At 43.7% G+C, this 21,985-nt stretch overlaps 1 protein-coding gene across 2 annotated transcripts in view; it reads right to left on the bottom strand.

Annotated features, from left to right (window-relative positions):
• Positions 1 to 550: 550 nt before the first annotated feature.
• The window catches only part of LOC134935625 (carbohydrate sulfotransferase 1-like), a 201,586-nt gene continuing 180,151 nt past the window's right edge, over positions 551 to 21,985 (bottom strand). For both annotated transcript variants that reach the window (XM_063930562.1, XM_063930561.1), the window contains exons 2-3: positions 9,913 to 10,083; positions 551 to 2,127 (exon numbers count right to left, since the gene is read on the bottom strand). In XM_063930562.1, coding sequence (XP_063786632.1) covers positions 1,040 to 2,127; positions 9,913 to 10,057 — 1,233 coding nt within the window. In that variant the 5' untranslated portion in view covers positions 10,058 to 10,083 and the 3' untranslated portion in view covers positions 551 to 1,039. The remainder of the gene's footprint in view (positions 2,128 to 9,912; positions 10,084 to 21,985) is intronic.

A 21,985-nucleotide genomic window follows, 5' to 3' on the forward strand; every position in this document is an offset into this window, starting at 1 on the left:
TATTGTTAACTAAAAGGGTTATTGTTGAGCCATCTGTTGAGAGGCTCTGTTATGTTCATACTGTTAACTGGGTATAATATCACGAGTTATACGGTGTGATTGGTGTGGCTGGTATGAGTCTTACCCGGGATTCAAAATCCTTTCCTTATTGTGTCAGCTCTTCCGGGCACAGTATCCTTACTGAAGTCTGGAGGAGGGTCATAGTGGGAGGAGCCAGTGCACACCAGGTAGTCCTAATTCTTTCTTAGCTGTGCCCAGTCTCCTGCGGAGCCGCTATTCCCCATGGTCCTTACGGAGTCCCCAGCATCCACTACGGACTACGAGAAATAGATTTACCGGTGAGTAAAATCTTATTTTTTCCGATAAATAGTGCTGCATCAATTGTTCAATTGTATACCTCAGTTAACACAGCTAGGTTTTGTTTCTTTTGTTAAATAATTAATCCTTTTAAAACATGTTAAATTCCATCCACTGGTTTTATACAGCAAGCAACTTTAATTGAAGTCTTCAAAATAACCGTTAAGGCTGATTTTGCTAATGGATATCAAAGGATCACATATGTTATTGTAACAAAATAATAGTGTTAAGAAAATCTAAAATGCAATTTGATTGTCATTTTTTCCTAAGTGAAATATGTATTCACATTAATTTCCAGGACAATGAAAATCTGAACCTGAGTTACCCCACCCCACAGTTTCTGCAGCCTTGATTCATAGGCTCTATAACAATTTTTTTTATCAGGAAACGCATTTACACAGGAATGAGAAACTGAATTTAATTTAAAAAAAAAGAAAAGAAAAAGAAAATAAGAAATTTGTTATTTATACTGAAATGATTGAAACTTTTTGACTTGAAAAGAGCGGTGCAAGACGTAGAACCATCATTTTGAGAATTAATTTTCTTGAGACGCATTGGCTTTCTCATTTTACATCTTGTCACTTGCTGTTACAAGCCTGTTCAAACTTGCACTGTGATATTCCATTAATATCTCTTGGTTTTAAATTGTGACTGACACAAGGATTTTACTCTCCTTTCTTTCTTAAACAAACGGCAAAAATAGCCTTGGCTCAACAAGGCTCTGGGAGAGATTTTTCAGTTGCTGTATGGAGTCCACCACTTGATATCCAAGTTGGGATAAGGTTATATTGCATATTTCTTGAACCGCTTGGACAATATTGAAATGTAAATGCAATCTCCAACTTTCGGCAGTCTCGGATGAGTTTCTAATTGTTGTAAATTTGTTGAATTTAGTAGAAGAAGCTGCTTTTTTTGTATTCTCTTCGATCCACCTGGAGACTCTTTCTTTCCATTCTAGACCAACAAAACTGTATATTTCAGTAGCTTTCTTGACTGGATCCATGGCAATGTCTTCATATCGTACAAGCATATATTTACCTTTCAACCAAGTTGGCCTACTAAAACCAATCTCCACCGAATTACTGTAATCAATACATATGTTACTGATCAACTCAAGATTTACGTTGTGTGGCTTTTTGCCTATAGAGTTCCAAATTTTAAAGGGCCTATACTGGTCAACAAACGTGTTGATCCTTGATGTTAGCACTGCCCTGGGGTCCCTCACAAGGTGAATTATCCTAAGGTTAAGTCGAGGGTCCTCCACAAGAGTTCTCAAATGGTTGATCTCGGAAATTCGGATGATTTTTATGGCCAAATGTTTGTAGCGGCAGGCTAAGGAGGCTAAAGTTAAGTTTAGCGGTTTACACTTCTTTGTACACTGACTTTCTTCTATTCTCCCTGTTTGGTTACATACTGGTGGAGAGCATAAAGTGTTACTTGAACCACTTCGGAAAAATGAAGACGTAAGATGGTCTTTAGGTACTGGTTTGATATAATTTTCCAGGGAATAAAAATCACAGTCATACAGATTGTGTAGCAGATCTCTGTAGGCCCCAAGAAGAGATCTCCTGTCTATTGTTAGTTGATCATTTGAAGTGGTAAACATGTCCTGCACGTGGTAAAGAGGCTCAAATAGGTAGAAGATGTCAGTGTTTTGGTTAAATAATTGACCAAGGAATGAAGACCCACTTCTGGCTGTGGCAAATATCAGTATGTGCTTTCTGGCCTGTTGGCTGTTGACGTCTTCACACAAGGCTCTGGTAACATTATCTACAACAGAAAATATAGCATTGGAAAATACAAAGTTAGAACTGTGAAACATGAGAAAACATTTTTTATATAATGTACTATTTAAAAGCCTGTCAAAATAACAGACACAAGTGTCGGATTATAGGGAGTGGGGATGGGAGGGGGGACTCGCTACTCACACAGGAGCTGCCAGGATTCTGAAAGTCCTGTTGTTGGGAGCTGGGAGGACTAGGAACTTGAAAGTTGGACAGTAGCCTGCTTTTGTGTCATAGTCACCCACTAAGAAGAGATTTTTCAAAATTCCACCCACAAAGGGGTTAAAAGGGGTTAGATAATTCCACCCTCACAGAGGAGAGTTGAGACAGCCCACCCAGCCGGGGCTATAAAGAATGCATGGTGCCGGCGATACCAAGTCGCGGAGGGGGGAGGACACAATGCTCTATTCCTGGACTTCCTTGCAGTGGCAGTTGCAGAGCACTCCATTATTCAAACAAGGGAGCCACATCAACTGCCACACCTAAACACTGTCCAACATCTCTGAGTGTGGCTCCCCTATTTGAATAATGGACTGCTCTAAAACTGCCACTGACAAGGAAGTGCAGCCTTATGGTTCAGGAGATTTTGTGATGAGTTAGTGGTATTTGCCCTTTATAGATATAGATTTCAGATATAAGTACTTAACCAACCTATTTCCAGTCAAGAGAGGATAGTGTCTCAATTATCAGAGGTTAACCTGTCACTTGAACTAAACATTGCCGAACCTTTCAGAGAGCAATAAAAGGAAAGGATACAAAACAGCTCTCCCAGTCACCTTAAGCGTTGTGAGAAAATCGTTACCTTTTTACTTCAAAGGAGGAGACCTAAGGAGAGAGAGATGCTAAGCAAGGAGACCTAGGGCCCTTTGGAATAGAGTCAGCCTTTCCCTGCAAACCTTAAATATTTAGCATACAGCGGGCAGAGCTTGGACTGTCGTCCCAGCATTTACAGCACTGAGCAGGGCAGCATCAGAGACGGGACAGGGCAGAGAAGGAGGCGGATTATTCTCCTCAGTGCCAACCTTTTGACAGCATCAATCTGGGGAAGGCCCACACAGAGGTGCGGCCTGACAAAGATTGGCAGCAGCGGGCAGAGCATGTCCTGATGTAAGTCTAATTAGTTTACCAGGCAGTCCTTCAAAATGAAAGTTATACACACAGAAATATTTTAAACTCCGTAGCAAAGCATGGGTATTCAGCTGGTATGTATATATATATATATATATATATATATATACTGTAATTTATCAGCCAGTGTCAGGTGACGAGTGTACCTTTAAAAGCCATGGAGTTCATGGCAGATACACCTTAAACCAAGTAGGCATATTTGCAGTTATATTATATGTGTTACAGTTGCCAGGTTTTAATTTTTATGATTTTGTGATAGTGTAGGACCTGCATGAAGGTGGGGTACCTTGGAGAGCGGTGTGCAGGCTTCCGTGCATTGGCCAATTCACTAACTAAACCCCCATCATTTATTCATGTATTCCTAGATGTTGTGAGGATAAATGAGCTTATTTTGGTGAGTGCTGAACTTTCTGTTTCTATATTTTTGAGTAGGTGGCCATGGGCTACATGCACCCCACCCTATTAGTGGCGAGTGCGGACACTGCACCCCACTTCTGGGGTGGCGAGTGCTGTGGTTTTCTATTTGTTTGTATATATATATATATATATATATATATATATATATACTGTATATATACTGTATATCTGTAATGGCCAGGCTATAGTGATGCTGCACCGTATACACTAGTACTAGCACGTGTAAGCTCACCAGTCCCCGCACAGCTTCCGGCCAGTTTGGGAGTAGAGGATCTAATAGTCACCAGCAGCTGGCCGGAGGGTCTGTGTATGGCCAGTGCAGGGTGTGGGAGGAGCGAGAACAGGACCACGGCCCTCCGCCAACACAGTATACTGTATATAAAGCAGCTGGGCTGGTTATCTGCCTCCTCTTCACCCGCATCATCTGCACCCCAGCACCGACCCCTCCTCCTCCCGGTTACTGCACTGCTCACCCCACATTGGGTCTCACCCCTTCCTGCCGGACTGATTCACCTTCTCCCATAACCGTTAAGTGGCCACATGTGTTCCTGGTGTCTCTGCTCTGAGCGCTGTGGGACCGTCTGGTTGTCCCTGCATCCGCTTCCTGGTTACTGCTGCTACTTGTTGCCGTGTCCCAGGATGGCAAGTAACCTGGGGTTGCAGCATAGTATATGGAGGAGGGGGTGCAGAGTATGCGGGATATGGCGGGAGCAGTATATGAAGGAGAGTGGTACCCTGTTTATAAGGGCACTATATGGAGGGGTATGGGGGTGCTGTGTGCATATATATCTTTGTGTATCCCTAGACTGTAAGCTGCTTGGCGCAGGGCCCTCTTACCTCCTGTTCTCACAGCCCTCTTCTCCTGCACTTTCAGCTCTTTCCTACTCAGTGACTGTGTATACCTGCATGTCCTCCTGCTCGGGACTGTTCATCTCTCTTCCAACGGCTGCCTGCCCCCAGTAGTATGCCAGTTACTTCTTTGCTTCCTGTCATCTCAGCTGTATTGTGTACTGAGAACTGTGGTGCTAATTGTTACCTGTGCTCTGTTTTTATTTTTTTGTGATGTTAAGTTCGGTTTACCCTGTGTTGTTCTAATATGTGTTCATGTACGGCACTGTAAAATACTTGTGGCGCCTTATAAATAAATTATAATAATAATTAAAAAATAATAATAATAATAATAATAATAATAATAATAATATTAACCATAAGAAGAAGAAGAAGAAGAAGAAGAAGAATATAGGCGCAGTATTGGTGGGGGGTGCAGAATATGGAAGTGGATGGGGGTGCAGTGTATATAGGGGCAGTATATGGTGGGAGGTGCAGTGTACATAGGATGTGTGTGTGTGTGTGTGTGTGTGTGTGTGTGTGTGTCCCAAACTGAGCTCCGTCAGGCGCCCTCCAGTGGCCACCGGCAGCACCAGAGATTAAAAAAATCTGCATCTCTATCTCCACTGTCCCTATTTGTCCCTACCACTCCCCCCTCTCTCTCCCCCAGTCCCTATCTGCCCCTACCCCCTCTCTCTCTTCCCAGTCCCTGTCTGCCCCAACCTTCCAGCCCTCTCTGTATCTCCCTGAATCCCTATCTGCCCTTACTCCACTCTCCACCCTCCCCCTGTCCATATCTTCCCCTACTCCACTCTCTCTATCTCTCTCTCCAGCCCCCTCTCTCTGTATGTAGCACGTGTGAAACAATCATATCTGTATTATTAATATTAGCAGCAGCGGTTTAAGAGACATCTTCCGGCAGTATCACTTTCACTTTCAACTGTAAGTAATTTGGTCCATGTGGCAGCCTCTAGTGGCCGCCGGCATATATAACAGAGGTGAGAAGCAGTCTTACCTTTTATTTTATATGATGGGGATCAGGCAAAGCTTGATTTAACAATGTTGCTTTTGATATGTTAATATATGTGTCTGTTCTCATTATTTTTTATATATGCTTGATACTTTGTTTACTGTAACAATTACAATTTTGACTGAATTTTCAATATTTTTTCAAAAATATTGAAAAGATAAAAGATAAAACAAAAAACTTTATTTACACATTACCATATTGCACTGTAACGTTAGTAATTACATACACAACTGTATTATTGGGAGAGGAACAAAGGCTGCTATACTATTAAAGGCAAACACACTGTTGATTATGTTATCAGTGGGGAATGACACTGGTTGCTATACCATAATGGCATGCAATACCGATTACTATACTGTCAAGGGAAAGGGGGAAGTGCTGACTGCCTGTGTGTGTGTGTGTGTGTGTGTGTGTGTGTGTGTGTGTGTGTGGTGGTGGGGGGGGGGAGGGCACTGACTTCTATACTGTAAATGGGGGACAGTGGATGCTGTACTGCCAGGGAAATACAATGTGTATGATATAGTCAAGGATGCTATACTGTGTAGCAAAGGGAGCACTGTTTAGCTATACTGTGGGGATGGAATCCGGTCATGTGACCAGCACTCAGGATCCAGGCTGTCACCATGCCGACGCTGGGATCCCCTGAGCAATCACATTGCCAGCCCACAGAATGCCGACCCACAGGCACTATGGGAGCTAGATGTTGGGCATACCAGTAATTTCGTCTGTATACCCTGTTGCATTACAACTCTGCTCCGTCATTGGTGTACTTTACATGCAGCACATTTTTCCAATGTGCATAGTTAAAAGTATGCTGTCATGATTCTTGGTCTGAATTCACTATATCATCTGGGATTTGCTCTACCAAAAGCAGAGTCATGGGGTCTAACCTACTGATGGTTAGTTGATGGATACTCCTTAAAAAGAGGTTTGGGCTTTTCAGAGTTGGTTCATCCTAGTGTTATAGCTAAGACTAGACATCAAACTAGGTTTGGTCACAACTCTGGTATGCCAAAGCAAAAATTATAATGCAGAAGAGTGGGTAAGTCACAATCCGGTGTCAAAACCGATTGGACTGAACATTGCCACGGTTAATGCAGGAGGGAGAGTCAAGACAAGTCGGGTTATACACAGAGAGTATCGATGAATATCAATGGTCTGGAACACTTGAGACTAGCGATGTGTGCCTAATATTCTGGCATCCTCTCAGTGCCAGAAGCTGGAAATTTAAAGTTTCAGTGAGGGTCACTGTCTTATTTTGTTTGGCTCTGATACATTTACACTAGTCTCCACTTATGCTCCCAGTTATGGCCAGTGCTCCTTCTTTACTGTTCTACTCCACTACAGTGAGCAAGTTGCAAAGGGACATACCATCATAGATGGAAATTTTAGTCTCACTCTCAATCACTAATCTTAGCATCCTTCATTACAGTAAAATGTGTACGGTTCTTGACATCCCCCATCAGATAGACTCCCGCAATGACCTGCTCCATGCAGCTAGAGAGGCTACTATAGTGACTTTTTCCAGGACTGACCATGTGGGAGTGTTTATAACCCTTGATCTATTTTGTTCCCCTCATATCCCTCGCAGGTGGCACTTAGATAATTCCCTCTTTCTACATTCATCTGCCTTTTCCAAATCCAGAACTTTGGTTATAGAATGTTTTAGTGATTACTCTCCCCCTGATGTTCCTCCAAGTCTGATTTTGGATGCCCATAAAGCTACCATCAGAGGGAACTGATCAGCATGGCATCAGTGGCAAAAACAGCTGTAGTCCAAGAGATCCTTTCCCTAGAAAGCTGAATTTCTTCCCTCCTAGACCAATATAAAACATCTCCTCCTAAGCGTCTTCTCTCTTAAATGGAAACTCTCAAGTGTCAGCTCAACTTTATTATTTATCATAAGGTGGCTGATGTTCTTAAAAAATTACCACAATGCTTATATTTAATGAGGCCAACAAATCTAAGGCCAAAGATCAACAAATTCAAATTAAGAGAAAATGGATCCTTATTCTATTACCCCAAGAACATTTTTTTAAGAGTTTTGGAACTTCTACAGCTCCTTATACCACATATCTGGTTCCACCACACCATCTCATGTGAATACAACCACTTCCCTACGAATTTTGGAGTCTCAACTCCTCGTGTTAAATGCTGACATTATTCATGCAGCAATCCTTTCAGTCATCATATAACTCAAATTCCTATAAAAAGTTTTTTTGACAGTTCTTGCTCCTAACCTCAAACTTTTTGAATTTTCAGAAAACTTTTTTTTTTCTTTTTTCTTTTTACAATATCGTAGAGATCCGGAAAACTGAAGAGAGACCCTACACTGTTCAAGTTCCCACCAATATCTCAATTCAATGTCTACTTTTCAATAATAACCCATATAAAGTCTGATTTATTCTGAGTCTCCATCCACAAACATAAACTCCCTGCTGTTAAGGCATTTGACCGAATCTTGTGGCTGTTTGCTTTGAAGTTATTAGTTCGATCGACTTCTCTGGAAAGTTTGAAGATGGTATATTGGCCTTGTACCATTCACACTCCACAATGTTTTCCGTTAAGGGAATAGCTTTGTCCTGTTTGAGGATCACCAATGCCCATGAGAACACCTACCACTGAGAGACTTCAGGCATTAAAGAGGAATCCTCAGAGCACAAGGTGGCCCTACAGTATATGAGACAATGCCCTGTTGACTGCACCCTTCACGTTCCTCCCTAAAGTTTTTTGAAGAAATTGACTTTCATGGACAATACTTGGGCAATAAAAGTAATCCAATGGTGGCAAAGGTTTCCCTGGATCAGATATTTTCTTTTAATTACACCTACAAAACATAAAGTACCTCAGTGTATATGTAACCACAAGATATCACCAGCTTTTCCAGGCAAACTTTCCCTGCCTACTCACCCAAATCAAATCAGACTTTGACTCCTGGTCTAATCTTTTTATACCCTGGATACGCTGTATTAATGCGATACAGAGGAATATGCCTCCCCCATTCGTATACCTTTTCCAAACTCTCCCTATCCACATCCCTCCTCATGTCTTGAAATATATGCAACACTACAGCTTGCCATCATTTCCAAGGCAAAACCAACCAGTTTTGCCTTGTAAATAATGCCCCTTTATAAATACAGGCATTCTCACACAAACTCACGTACCTCTGGCTTCTCGCACCTTATTACATTTACCCCTTTGTCTGAGCAGGTAAACATCTTACATTTTGGGTTCTGCAGCAACCTTCTCAATTTAGAGGTCTTGATATCCCGGACATAAAATGTTACTATTTAGTTGAGCAACTCGCTCAGTGTATTTTTTTAGATGTACTAAAACTTGTCTGATGTAGGCTGAAGGCCTGAGATTGATATTTTTAAGACAAATAAAGGTTATACTAACAAAAAAAAAAAGAAAAAAAAAGAAAAAAGACCAAGTATTACTATCTGCTACAAAAGTTAAGGTTGTGAACACTTGTGGAAAGAAAAAAAAATAAATAAGGCACCCACTGAATGGCACTGTTTGGGTAGTGCACCAACACCCTAAAACACTGATATAATAGAAAAAGAACAACAGTGACAACGCTAAAATCTCCTAAAATTATGCAATATTAAGTATAAATGTTAAACACTATAAAACTCCAGTCCACAAATGTAAAAAAGTAAAACATGATTTATTAAACCTCAGATGAAGTACCTGTAATGATATACATAAAATGGTAACAGTGTGGCTGAATTAAAGATGTTTATGCATTGTGCGATTATCGACCACAATAAGTGGTTGACGATCAGGGACCGATTGGGAGCTGTTACGGGGAGTGGCGACAAAACCCAGGCGTGTTGTAGCCTGTGACTGCAATCCCATACACAGCTGCAATAGCACTCACTTCCTGCAGCCATGCTGCGCAACCACAGGGCTTCGCAGAAGTTCGATAATTGATGGATCTGCAAACACCCCAACATCTTTGTACGCAACCACTGGAATTCACAATGCCACCGGTGGGCATCTCAGTACAAATCCAGGTGGCTGCAGCAGTTGCATCTTTCCACACAGTATTTGCAGCTGCAGTGGCATTAGTGTCCAGCGCTGAATCAGGATCAGTATCTAGAACCTCCCCTGACTGACCACAATTGGTGCTCTGCTCCCTCACAGCGTACTGTCACGATACAGAGGTGCCATCTTAGATAGATAGATAGATAGATAACGCCAGATATTGCGTTTAATGACCGATAGTCATTATCGCAGTATCCAATTAGGGGCCATTTTCATCAGCCCAAAATTGGACCCGTGATCGCACAAAAACACATGAAGTGTTTCTTTAGTAACATTTTCCTTTCACTTAAGCAGGATAACATGGAAGTGATTTCTCACCTTTGATTTGTCCGCACCGATTCTCCACTGTCATGCTTGTACAAGAAGGTTTCAAGGTCATCCTGATAGACATAATGGCCGTGTACTGAATGCCCAGTGACGTACAGACTATCAGTACAAGCACTTTCCAGGAACACTCCATCATTTAGAATTTACATAGCTCCAGTACGCCTGTGCAAGACACATTCAAGAAGCTTTATGTTAGGGAAAAGTGTATAATAATAACAACAAGTGTAACATGGGGCTAAACTCAATCTTCAGCTGTATGACCTAATTTATAAAAAAAAAAAAACCACAATAGACCCTCCAATCACATAAGTTTATTCTGTAAATGATGTACAACACAAAACACAAGGGGCCGGATTCAAATGTGCTCTCTCCCCTCCCAGCCACTATCGCGGTATTCTAATGTTACTGCAGACGGGCGCAACAAGATAATTTCAGCTCGCTACCCCCGGAGATAGCGAGCTGAAATGCATGTAAAGAGACCCATTTGGGCAGCTTTTCACAACTGTGCCCATTAGTTTAGTTGGGTTTAGCTGCTTTGTGCGCCTAAACCCGACTGTACTGGGTGCGATAGTTGTGAAAACGGGGGACATTTGAATAGCGCCGCTCTCTCACCTGTCACTTTAGACAGGAGATAGGGGGGGCGTTAACATTTGAATCCGGCCCAAGGTGTCTCTAATAGGTGCAGTATGGTTTAAAATATACCTTTTATTTCATATCTTTGAAATTACATATCAAGTCCTGTCTGTGAAATATTAAAATATATAGAAAAGAAAGTCAGAAGGATAATTAATTAAATTATGTGCATTAAAATTATTTTCCAATGAACTGTGTGTCCCGATTCGTCCTCCTTGTGGTTATCTATTTAAAATAATTGTGTCGTACCAATTCTTTAATGTGGATATCAAATAAGGTTTTTTCGCCAAAAAATGAGCCACCCTCTCGGTGACACCCACTATCACCTAGTCCACACACACTACTAGTTCTAAATTGTGTGTTGAGTAGCCTATATATAAATGGGGGAAATCTCTGAATTCTAATTAACACACTGATTATTAAGAGACATAAATATATTATGCAGAAGGAAAAACTTCTGTAAATGTCAAGTTAAATTGTCTACAACCGCCTTACTTCTTTTCATTCCTCTCACTCACTGCTTGACCCATTCCAGTCTGGCTTCCATCCTCTCCACTCCACTGAAACTGCCCTCCCAAAAGTCTGCAATGACCTCCATGCTGCCAAATCTAAGGGCCACTACTCTCTGCTCATTCTTCTTGATCTCTCTGCTGCTTTTGACACTGTGGACCACCCTCTCCTTCTGCAAATCCTTCATGCCATTGGTCTGCCTGATACTGCCCTCTCTTGGCTGTCTTCCTACCTCTCTGTCGTTCATTCTCTGTCTCCTCTCTTGACTCCACCTCCCCCCCACTTCCACTAACTGTAGGTGTCTCCCAAGGTTCTGTTTTTGGTCCTCTCCTTTTCTCTCTCTATGGGGGTCATTCCGAGTTGATCGCACGGTAGCAGTTTTTTGCAGCCGTGCGATCAGATAGTCGCAGCCTATGGGGGAGTGTACTTTACCTTAGCAAGGGTGCGAAAGCTTTTGCATGGGAGCTGTGCACATACTGTTTGTGCAGTTTCTGAGTGGCTCGGAACTTAGTCACTGCGATCACTTCTGCCTGTCTGGTCCCGGAATTGACGTCAGACGCCCGCCCTGCAAACGCCACGACACGCCTGCGTTTGCCAGACCACTCTCAGAAAACGTCAGTTGCCTCCCAGATACGCCTTCCTGCTGTCAATCTTCTAGCGTTCACCGCTGCGAACGCTTCCATCGTAGCTGCCGTCGCTACCTGGTGACGACCGGTGCCGGGCAACGACGCGCCTGCGCATTGGCGGCCGCACACATGTGCAGTTTGGAATGCGAAAAAATGCAGCATGCGAACGGGTCGGAATGACGCCCAATACGTGCTCTTTAGGTGAACTCATTCATTCCTTTGACTTCCAAAATAATCTCTATGCTGATGTTACTCAAATATAACTTTCCTCCCTGGACCTCTCCCCTGTTCTCCTCACTCATATCTCCAACTGTCTCTCTGCTCTCTTCTCTGACCTTATCTCCCTTTATACTCCCTTTCTTGCTTACGGATTACTTTCTCCCACTCCTACCTTCAAGATTTTACACGTGCTGCTCCCATTCTCTGGAATTCCCTACCTCTCCCCCCTCAGACTTTCCACCTCTCTGCAAACTGTGTATTGGATCCCTCTCGGGATGTGGATAGATGCCCATAGGCTTCTATAAGGCAATACCACATATAGATGGTGTTACCTATTGAATACAAGCACTGGATAGTAATACTTTCCAGAGCTTGGTGCATATGAGAAATGCAGTGAAACCCTGAAAAGTGCAGTTTTTGGAGGTTTAACTGCATTTTATTTATTTATTTATTTATGCATTTTATTTTATTAGTACATCCCACTCTGTATGTCCTGCAGAATCATGATGATTTTAACTTTGTGACCTCCACTAGTCCTGAGTAGCATACCCCTGTATATTGATTTGAATCAGCATTTCAGTCTAGAGAATTCAAAATCTGGTTTCTTTAAGTCTGATGCACACCATAGGACTAAAGGTGGGTATACACTAGGCGATGTGCTTGGTGAGCAACATCGCTTAGTGTTCCCCCTCCCAGGCCAGGCCGCCCGACGGCGGGCATACACACGGTGTGATATCACTAATGATATCGCACAGTGACGTCATGCCGCAGCCGGCCAGAGCATGCAACTTTGGAAGAAGAGTCCAAATTGATCTGCATGCACGGCTAAGACCAAGAGCTGTTAACGACCCCTGGGGCCACGCATCACTAGGTGGCAGCGGCATACACACTGGGCGATATAGTAAACTATGTCGCTCAGGAGGGGGAAAATGAGCGATATTGGGGCAGATGTATTTAACCTGGAGAAGTGATAAAGCAGTGACAAGTGCAAGGTGATAATGCACCAGCCAATCAGCTCCTAACTGTCGATTTACATATTGGAGCTGATTGGCTGATGTGTTATCAGCTTGCACTTATCAATGCTTGATCGCCTCTCCTGGCTTAATACATCTGCCCCACAGTTCACTATATTGTTAAGTTTGTACCGACCATTAGACTTTCATTTCCTACCCTGGGCTCAATAAATTGCAACCAGGAACGTATTGCTGTTCATAAAAATTTCCTCACCTATTTTTGCAGCTACGCATGCACTAGTTTCATATAAATGTCTCCCATTCTGTTTCAAATGGTAGACGGCCCCTTTAAAACAAGCATTCCCCAGAATAATGTCTTTTTACCTATTCTGTGCACCCTCCATTAATCAGCAAGTACAATAGCAATTACCGTTTGTCAAATCAGAATAGAAGCACATCATTAAGGCTCACATAATTTTAATTAATAATCACGAAAATCTATTGTATTTGAATCATACCAGATGTCCTCAAGCAGGACATGTGTTATCATTGCTACAGCTATAAAATTGCTGAAGCCAGAACAGTGAAAGACTTTTGTTTGTAGAAAGCTGGCTGAGTGTCCTGGATATTATTACGAGCTACGATGAAAAGACTGCGCAGCCTAAAGAATAGGCGGCTCGGCTCGCCTGCCTTTCAGGAAAGTTCCTATTGTGCGTCTGCTGGTTCTGTAGTATAGTAACATATTCCATTTCTAAAATAAACTGTCAAGTTGCTGGTGATAAGATCTTTACAGGAACAATGTACTGATAGAATCCTGGCAAGGAGCGCAAAGGGTCTTTGTCTCTTGTCACTAGAAACCATAACAATAAAAGTGTTTTGAGTGTACGCTTCTCGAGGAACCAGAAGACCAAAAAAATGATTGACAGGATGTAACATTCTTTGGTATTTTATTGTGCTCTGTATCATTGTAATGAAATAAGTTCAATTACTGAGTTACAAAACTCTTCTGCATTGTCGGTTCAGGGAGAAAGCCGAGTTTAGTGTGTGCTGGGCTGTAAGACGTAAGCTGAAAGTTGTTTGAATACATTATGTCAAAGTCGAAAAATATCCTGATACATATGCCTTGTACTAACCCCTCATGCACATGCCCGCTGCACGTGCACACGCTCTGCCGTGCGTGCACATATCCGCAATTTGCGTAAGATCGCTCTGGCGATCACGCGCGGTGTATGCGCATTTATGGTAGAGTTTGTAAGCGTCTAGCGTGCGACTCGATCATAACATATTTTACCCATATAGTGTGTTTTATAGATAATATTCCCCTTAACAATGTCAGAAAGTATGTTTAGTTTAAACGGCTCTTGGACAGAGAAATTCCTCTTTGCATGATAGGAAGGGTCAGATAAAGGTTGAACGGTGGTGTCTAGTATCCAGCTGTAGAGTATTTTAATAGTAACATTTCGGTGTTGGTTAGGAAGAGAATGCTCGCTCCTGCGCATAGTTATGTACAAAAGTAGTTTATAGATATTTACTGTATTTGCTGTTCATTACCCATGCGGCGGGAATCCTAAGGATACCTCCCACCTGAGCAGTTGGAGAAAGGCACAGCCCACCTGTTCGAACCCACCTATGACCTTTTGTTATAATGCAGAGACACATTCCAGTGTCCAATGAACCATGAGATTATAGGCATCATTGTATTGTTACTGTATGTTGTGTATATAAAGACCACCATTGCCTGTCCAGTCACTCACTCTCTCTGCAAGGTTTTCACATTGAAGGCTGAGGGCTGGATTCAGGACGTGCTTGCGAATCATCCCCACGTGTGTAAGTTCTCTGTAGCCATTTTGTTATCCTCTGTGTTTGCCATTTGTTCTCATTGTGTACTCATTCTGTTTGCTTGTGTTTGCGATCGTTCGCTATTGTTCATATTATTCCTTGTTATTCTGTTTAGATTTTGATGTTAGTTCTGTAGTGTATAAGCTGTACAGTTTTTCCCCTTTTTACTCTAAAAGAATTATCCACGAGGGTGTTAGAGCCTAAGTGGTTTTTAAATCCAAACCAGGTCTTGTGTTTTCACTAGTTACTGTAAAAGGTTCTCTGAGCGTCTCAATCGCTCAAACAGCTTTACATATTATCAAGGTTAATAAGCATTACATCGTTATAGTATTTCATTGCCAAGGTTTAAAGTGTAAGCATACCCTTACGGTGTGTTGTTACTAAGGGTTACTGTGTAACATTCCGTGAGCGTACGTGTCGCTCGTGCGTCGTGCTCACGGCCTAGTGTCTGCTACGCAAACTGCGTACCCTTACTGTACTCAGTGCGCCAATAGCGTACTTAGTCCGTAATAGAATATAGCTTAATGTTTATAGGTAATAATTGACATTATCAATTACTTGTGCATTATTATTATTATTATTATTGTTATCATTATTACTAGCTGATGTGCCCGATTTCAACCGGGCAAAGGTTAGCAGGGCGGAACATTTTACCCTTTTTCACCCCTTAGGAGTCGAATTTGGAAAAATCCCTGCTTAGTGGTTGGCTGTAAATATCAGTCACAGTTTCCAGACCACCCAGAAGGTCACATGTTCCAGGTCAACCAGCAGGTGCATAGGGAAAGTTCATCAACTGTCACATTTTCCAGAGCACAATGGTGATGCATTGTAAATGCCAGGTGGACGTTTTGCCACATAACTCTGAAACTAAGTAACAATTATATTGCCAATATTTTTCTGCAAATCTATAGATGAATACCTTTAACTTGATATATAATGTGCCCTGCTCAGACAACGACATCATAGAAATATGTCACTTATGAAAGTCATCCTTCTGCTATTAATATATAGATTATTATATTAGGATGTTTAATCGGGATCAGTATAGTATCCCGCCTCATGGGATGCTGAAGGTCAGGATACCGACATCAGCAGCCCGAGCGGTGTAATGCCGGCAGGGGGGCAAGCGCAGCGAAGCCCCTTGCGGGTCCCCTCTATAGGTCTACACCCATAGAGGGGGAATCACCTACCTCGCTGGTATACCGGCGGTGGTGTGGTGCCTCAATCTTGATCTCGACGTTGGTATTGTGACAGCTGGGATACCGACGAGCGGTATGCTGACTGCATACCGCTTAATCATCTCTCTACTTGTACATTGGAATACACTGACGCTATATAAATAATAATTCATAATACGTTTACCATGATTTTGTTTTTTACCCCAGCAGCCATTAGGGATATGCAGTAGGGTTGGCCATCTACGACAGATATTAACTATTGATGATTTCTCCCTGATGGGTAATAGTTTTATAAGGTGTGGGCGAGTTCCGATGGCAACACCCCATTGCTCTTCAGTACTGTGCATGTGCGGCCCCAGTCCAGGCTCTTTTGCACATGCAAAGGCCTGAACCATTGAAGGTTTAACCATACATGATTTGACTTGATGGTTAAAGACCATCTATGGTTTACCGGTCGATTGCAATCGCTAAAGTGCAGTAACAGACTTTTAAAATGTGGTTGAGTGACACATAAGATAAATCTGTGATGACCATAGGCTCGCCACCTCTCAGGAATAAAACTGGGGACCATGGGCCTAATTCAGACCTGATCGCTGGTGTGCGTTTTCGCACAGCAGCCGATCAGCTATGAACTGCACATGCGCTGGAACCGCAGTGCACCAGCGCATGCCAGACAGCCGACGGCCATCTCAGCCCTGTGATCGCCTCTGCCTGATTGACAGGCAGAGGCGGTCGTTGGGCGGGAGGGGGCAACCCGGCTGGGCGGGAGGGGGCAGCCCGGCGGCGTTTGGCCGCCACTTTAGGGGCACAGTCCGGGCAATGCAGGCATGCCCGGACCATGCGGATGGTGGGCCACAGTGGCTGCGTGACGTCACACGCAGCCGCTGTGACCCAGACAGTGACAAGCAGCTCCCTGCCAGCGCGCAGGTGCTGCGCTGGTAGGGAGCTACTCATCAAGTACAAGAGCATCGCCGCTGTGCACTGCTTTGGTACTTGTGCAGCAGGGCAGAGACAGACATGCGGGGCCACTAGCCCTGTGCTGGGCGTCACCCCGCATGTCTGAGTAACTGATTGTAGCCGTGCAAAATTTTGTACGGCTACGACCAAGACTGAATTAGGCCCCATGAATGAGGCAGAAGCTGGACAGAGATAGTATGGACGATACATGTTTCCCGGTAAGGTGACAACCATACATACTTGCCTACTCTCCCGGAATGGCCGGGAGGCTCCCGAAAATCGGGTGACCCTTCCGGCCCCAGAAAGAGCAGGCAAGTCTCCCGGAACCAGGTGTCACCCTGCCCGTCCGCCCACTTACTGTGTAAAGTGGGCGGTCCGGGCAGTTGATGACGCGATTCTTGCTGAATCGCGTCATCATAGCCACGCCCCCTGCAGTGTAATGCCGGGGATCGCAGCATTACAGATGCGGGGGGCGTGGCTTAAAGGACGTGCCATGGTAACTCCACCCCCGTCCGCCCCTGATCCGCCCCTGTCCCGCCTCCGGTCCACCTCCTCCCCACGTCACAGCCTGCCCCTGCCCCCCTGCTGAGCCGACCTGGCTGCTCTCTCCCGCAGAGAGCAGCCAGAATGTCAGCAAGTATGCAACCATAGTAGGCTGCTGACTAGCAGAGCATGCTGGGAGTTGAAGGCCAATCCTAGTGACATTCCAGGTATAAACCAAGCACCTCTGCAAGGTCTTTCTCTTCCTCACTGACTTAACACTGCCATGTAATGGTCACAGTAAAATGTGCATGCATTTGCAGTTCTCCCATTTCTGGGCATAGGCATTACCTTGCCATGTAAATCAAAACTGTTTGTTACTTGCTAAATTGTGTTGAGCCACCATCCCTGTGAAGGGTGGTAGTCATGTGACCGCTGGTCGGCTGACCGACAGTCACATGACCTCCTCCGTGAGCCCGACGGCTCACTATCCCGATGGTCGGCATGCCGACCAACAGGGACTATTTCCACTCGTGGGTGTCCACGACACCCATAGAGTGGGAATAGAACCCGTGGCGACCGCAGGTCGCCACCGAGCCCGCAGCGTGGCGAGCGCAGCGAGCCCGCAAGGGGCTTGCTGCACTCGCCCCTCCCCGCCGGGATCCCGGCGTCAGTATGCTGCCGGGATCCCGGCGTCGGTAAGGTGACCGGCGGTCAGGAGACCGCCGGTCACCCGTACTACACCCCCTGTGAAGAGGACAGTAAGGGTACAAAATGGGTTAGTGTCAGACAAATTATTATTTCTGTGGTGTAAAACTTTTTTTAAAGTGAGAGAAGCTGGGAAAACTTTTCTGGACAAAATGCGCAAAAAATGTTTTTCTCAAATTCATAAATAGACCCCTTGGATGGTATGCCCTTATTGGCTGAGCTTGTTTTACTCATCTTTTATTTTTCTATCAATGAGCATTGTATTAATACTGTTCCAGAAATTTGTCCATGTACAATATGATTAAACTATTCTTTAGTCAGTCACCACTAGAGGGAGAGCTTGCATACAGAAATCCATTGGCTTAGTTTTTTGATTGTACCAGGTAAGCTAGTCTGTAAAAGAAAGCTCGTAGTCAGCAGGGAATGACAAGCCTACAGGCAGGTAGCCTCTGTGCTTACATTTTAACTGCTAGTACCCCCACTGAGGGATTATTTCTGTCACTATTAATGAGTGCATGTCTCTACTATGGCCAAAGGTGTTCCATAGATAAGACTTGAGGTCTCCTGACTTCTTACTAATACTGTACATAATTGTATGCACTATATCAGCAGTAAGCAGCATTTCTCTCATTGGGTACCAGATTCTCAACACTGCAAGCAAAAGAAAATTATGGAGTGCCATCATCATTACAACATATCCATTTATATACTGTATGTTGTATATTGTTTATTTTGTATCCCGGCGGACAGGATGCCAGCGGTCAGGTGACTGATGCCGGAATCCTGACACTGCTCAGAAGACGGGGGCGTCAGGACATCAACAGCCAACAACCCACTGGTAAGTATTTTGGTGGGTTTTAGGGTTAGGGTCGGGGCGATGGTTAGGGTTAGGCATTATAGAAGGGATAGAGTTAGGCACTAGGGGGGTGGTTAGCCGCAGCCGCCACCCCCCCAAATTTAGCCGTAGCCACCACCACCCTAGATTTAGCCCTAGCCGCCACCAAGGGATGGTTAGGGTGAGTGGATGGGGGGGCAGGGTTAGGGTAAAGCTATCAACATTCTACTATTTGGGATGCCAGGGTCGGTCATGTGATCACCAGGATCCCGTACGTTGGGTAAATGTATCACACCCATATATTTTTCCCATTTCCTCTACTCCAAAACCCCCCTCTCTCTCTCTCTCTATAATTTTTTATTGATTTGGTTATCTCATTTGGGTCGAAGTCAGGACTCTGACTGGACACCTCTAGAAGATGAATTTTCTTCTGTTGAAGCCATTCAGTTGTTGAATTAGTTTTGTGTTTTGGGTTGTTCTGTTGCATAGTCTTATGGTGGGTACTGTCTTTACTTAGTAGTATGCGGTGCTTTACCACATACTATTAAAATCAGCCTTTTTTGTGCCATATTATCTACAAAGCTAATTTTTGGTACTTCAGAGACATTGTGACCTGAACAAGTGGTTGTGGGATTCAAACAATTTCAGAGTGCTTATGTCAGTGCACCCTAGAAGAGAGCTAATGCACTCCATTTTCTGTAATGTCTTCTTGTTGCTAAAATGTGATTGACATCGTGCAGTATCATATCACAGACTGTAGATGGAGCTGCCATCCACAGAGTCTTATAGTTTTTATCTGAGCCTTGTAGTGGCTGTGAGTGGTACTCCGCCACATCAATTTCCTTTCAGCAAGCACGTTTCAGATATCTTTTAATTTAAGAAGAATTTCCACATTTTTGCAAGTTACAGTACCTGCACTCTAAGAAATTTATATATTCTCTTTTAACTACAAACTAATATGCACTCCCTTTGTTATTTCTCCTGTGTTCAAACATCCATTTGCAAATAAGGCTTTTGTTGTTATAATTACCTTGCTCCATCTAGATCTACAGCTATTATGGACAACTTGATTATATTATTTACATGCCTTCTTTCATTTACTTTACAAAATCCAATTACATTTTGGTTGCGGCAGGCACCAGATTTGCAGTCTGGACATCTTTTTTAGTAACCCCAGTGATTTGCTCAGTGTAAGATATTTGTTTCCTACTAGCTTTACGAATCATTTATCAAAATTATGTGCATGACAAAGGGGCTTCAGCGGGACTTGTGTCATCTGTAAACACCATTGAGGGCTTCATTACTACTACACAGCCATCTGTTTTCTTTCTAGGCTCGAAACAACAAACAAACTAAAAAAAAAAAAGGCAAAGAAAGAAAATGGTCAAATATATTTGTTCCTGAATAGACAGGTAAACTATTAACGAAGCTATTTATCTACTACAAGAACAATGAATTCATATAGTGTGTTATTAATTGTGCTGCTACTAATAAATGGGGATGATATTAAAATTTTTATGACTTAAGCGAAAACAGCTCCATCCGCTGCTGCGTCTAGATTCCCTTTGTGGAGAGGACCTTTCCCATAATGCACTGGGTCAACGTCACCAACTATTTGGAATAGTAACCTGTGACAAGCGAAGCGGAGCGAGACACCAGACCCGAAGCGCGGTGAGCGAATCGAGCCTGCGAGGGTACAATGCAGCATAAATAAAACTAAATACCCTGTGACAGAAGGAAATTGGAGAAAACATACACAAGTTGTAAGGGCAGAAGAGAACTTCCGCCCTCAACAATGTCACATCCGGGTCCTTTCCACGAAGGGAAAATAGACTCAGCCGTAACTGTGAGTGCTATAGACTCACCAAGTAAAAAGCAGAAATTAGTTTTGCAAACTCTATAACAGATACAGACTTATTAAATAAGAATCTATTTGCATTGTAGCTCTAATTGGGTAATGAGAGGGTCCCAGGAGAATTTAACTGTTGCTCCATTGCTAATTGCTTTTGAATTACAGAATAACCTGTTCCTTCTTTCCACTTTTATATGGTATGGTCATGATGTTTAATAACAAATTAATAGCATAGGGCAAGCCTTTCCAACCCGTGGCCCATCAGCTGTTCTGAAACTACAAGTCCCAGCATGCCCTGCCACAGTTTTGTTATTAGGGCATTCTAAAACCGTGGCATGGCAAGCTGGGATATGTAGTTTCACAACACACTGGAGAGCCACTGGTTGACCAGGCCTGGCACAGGGAAAGTAATCTTTGGGAGTTCAGGTTCTATAAAAGAAGGACAGCATCGTGTAGAGAATATACTGTAAATCAGGTTATAGATCATTCGCACATTTTAACGTAAGCTAAGTACACACTATGCAATAATCAGGCCATTCAGCCTATTATCAGCTGATCTGTCCCATAATCTCAGAGTGTGCAAACTGTACCCAGGGCCGATTATCGTTCTAACACCAGTCGGATTGGATGATTTGGTCTGGGCTGCTTTTTGCCATTTGTCAAAAATGATGAGCCAATATTGTGCAGAAAATGTAAAGTGTATGAATTTATGACCATCTGTCTGACATGTCTGCTGATGGTTCATTTACAAATATCACATCTTAGGACAGATAACAGTTCATATAGGAACAATTTATCACTAGTGTGTACACTCAGTGGGGGTAATTCAGAGTTCACCAAAGATAAGATGTGCTAATTTTAGCACAGCTACGATAAATTACTCTGACATGCGGGGGTATCGCCCAGCACAGGGCTAATCCACCCCGCATGTCAGGCCCCCCCCCCCCCCCAGGTACAAAAGCATCGCACGGTGGCGATGCTTTTGAACCTGGCGAGTAGCTCCCTGCCAGAGCAGCTCCACCGCGTTCTAGGTCGCCCCCCAACGGTCCAGACACGCCTCCGTTGTCTGCACCGCGCCCCGCCAACAGTGTTCTAATGCTGTTGGCACGCCCCCTCCCGCCCCGCGACTGCCTCTGCCTGTCAATCAGGCATAGGCGATCGCAGCCAGTGAGATGCTGATAACATCTCTCTGGGCTCCCAGGGTGTGCACGCGCAGTGCAGCTGCTGCGCGTGTGCACTCCACAAAGAAATTCAGACTACGATCGCTACCGCTG

Source organism: Pseudophryne corroboree, chromosome 6 (genome assembly GCF_028390025.1).
Source record: "Pseudophryne corroboree isolate aPseCor3 chromosome 6, aPseCor3.hap2, whole genome shotgun sequence".
Taxonomy (NCBI): Eukaryota; Metazoa; Chordata; class Amphibia; order Anura; family Myobatrachidae; genus Pseudophryne; species Pseudophryne corroboree.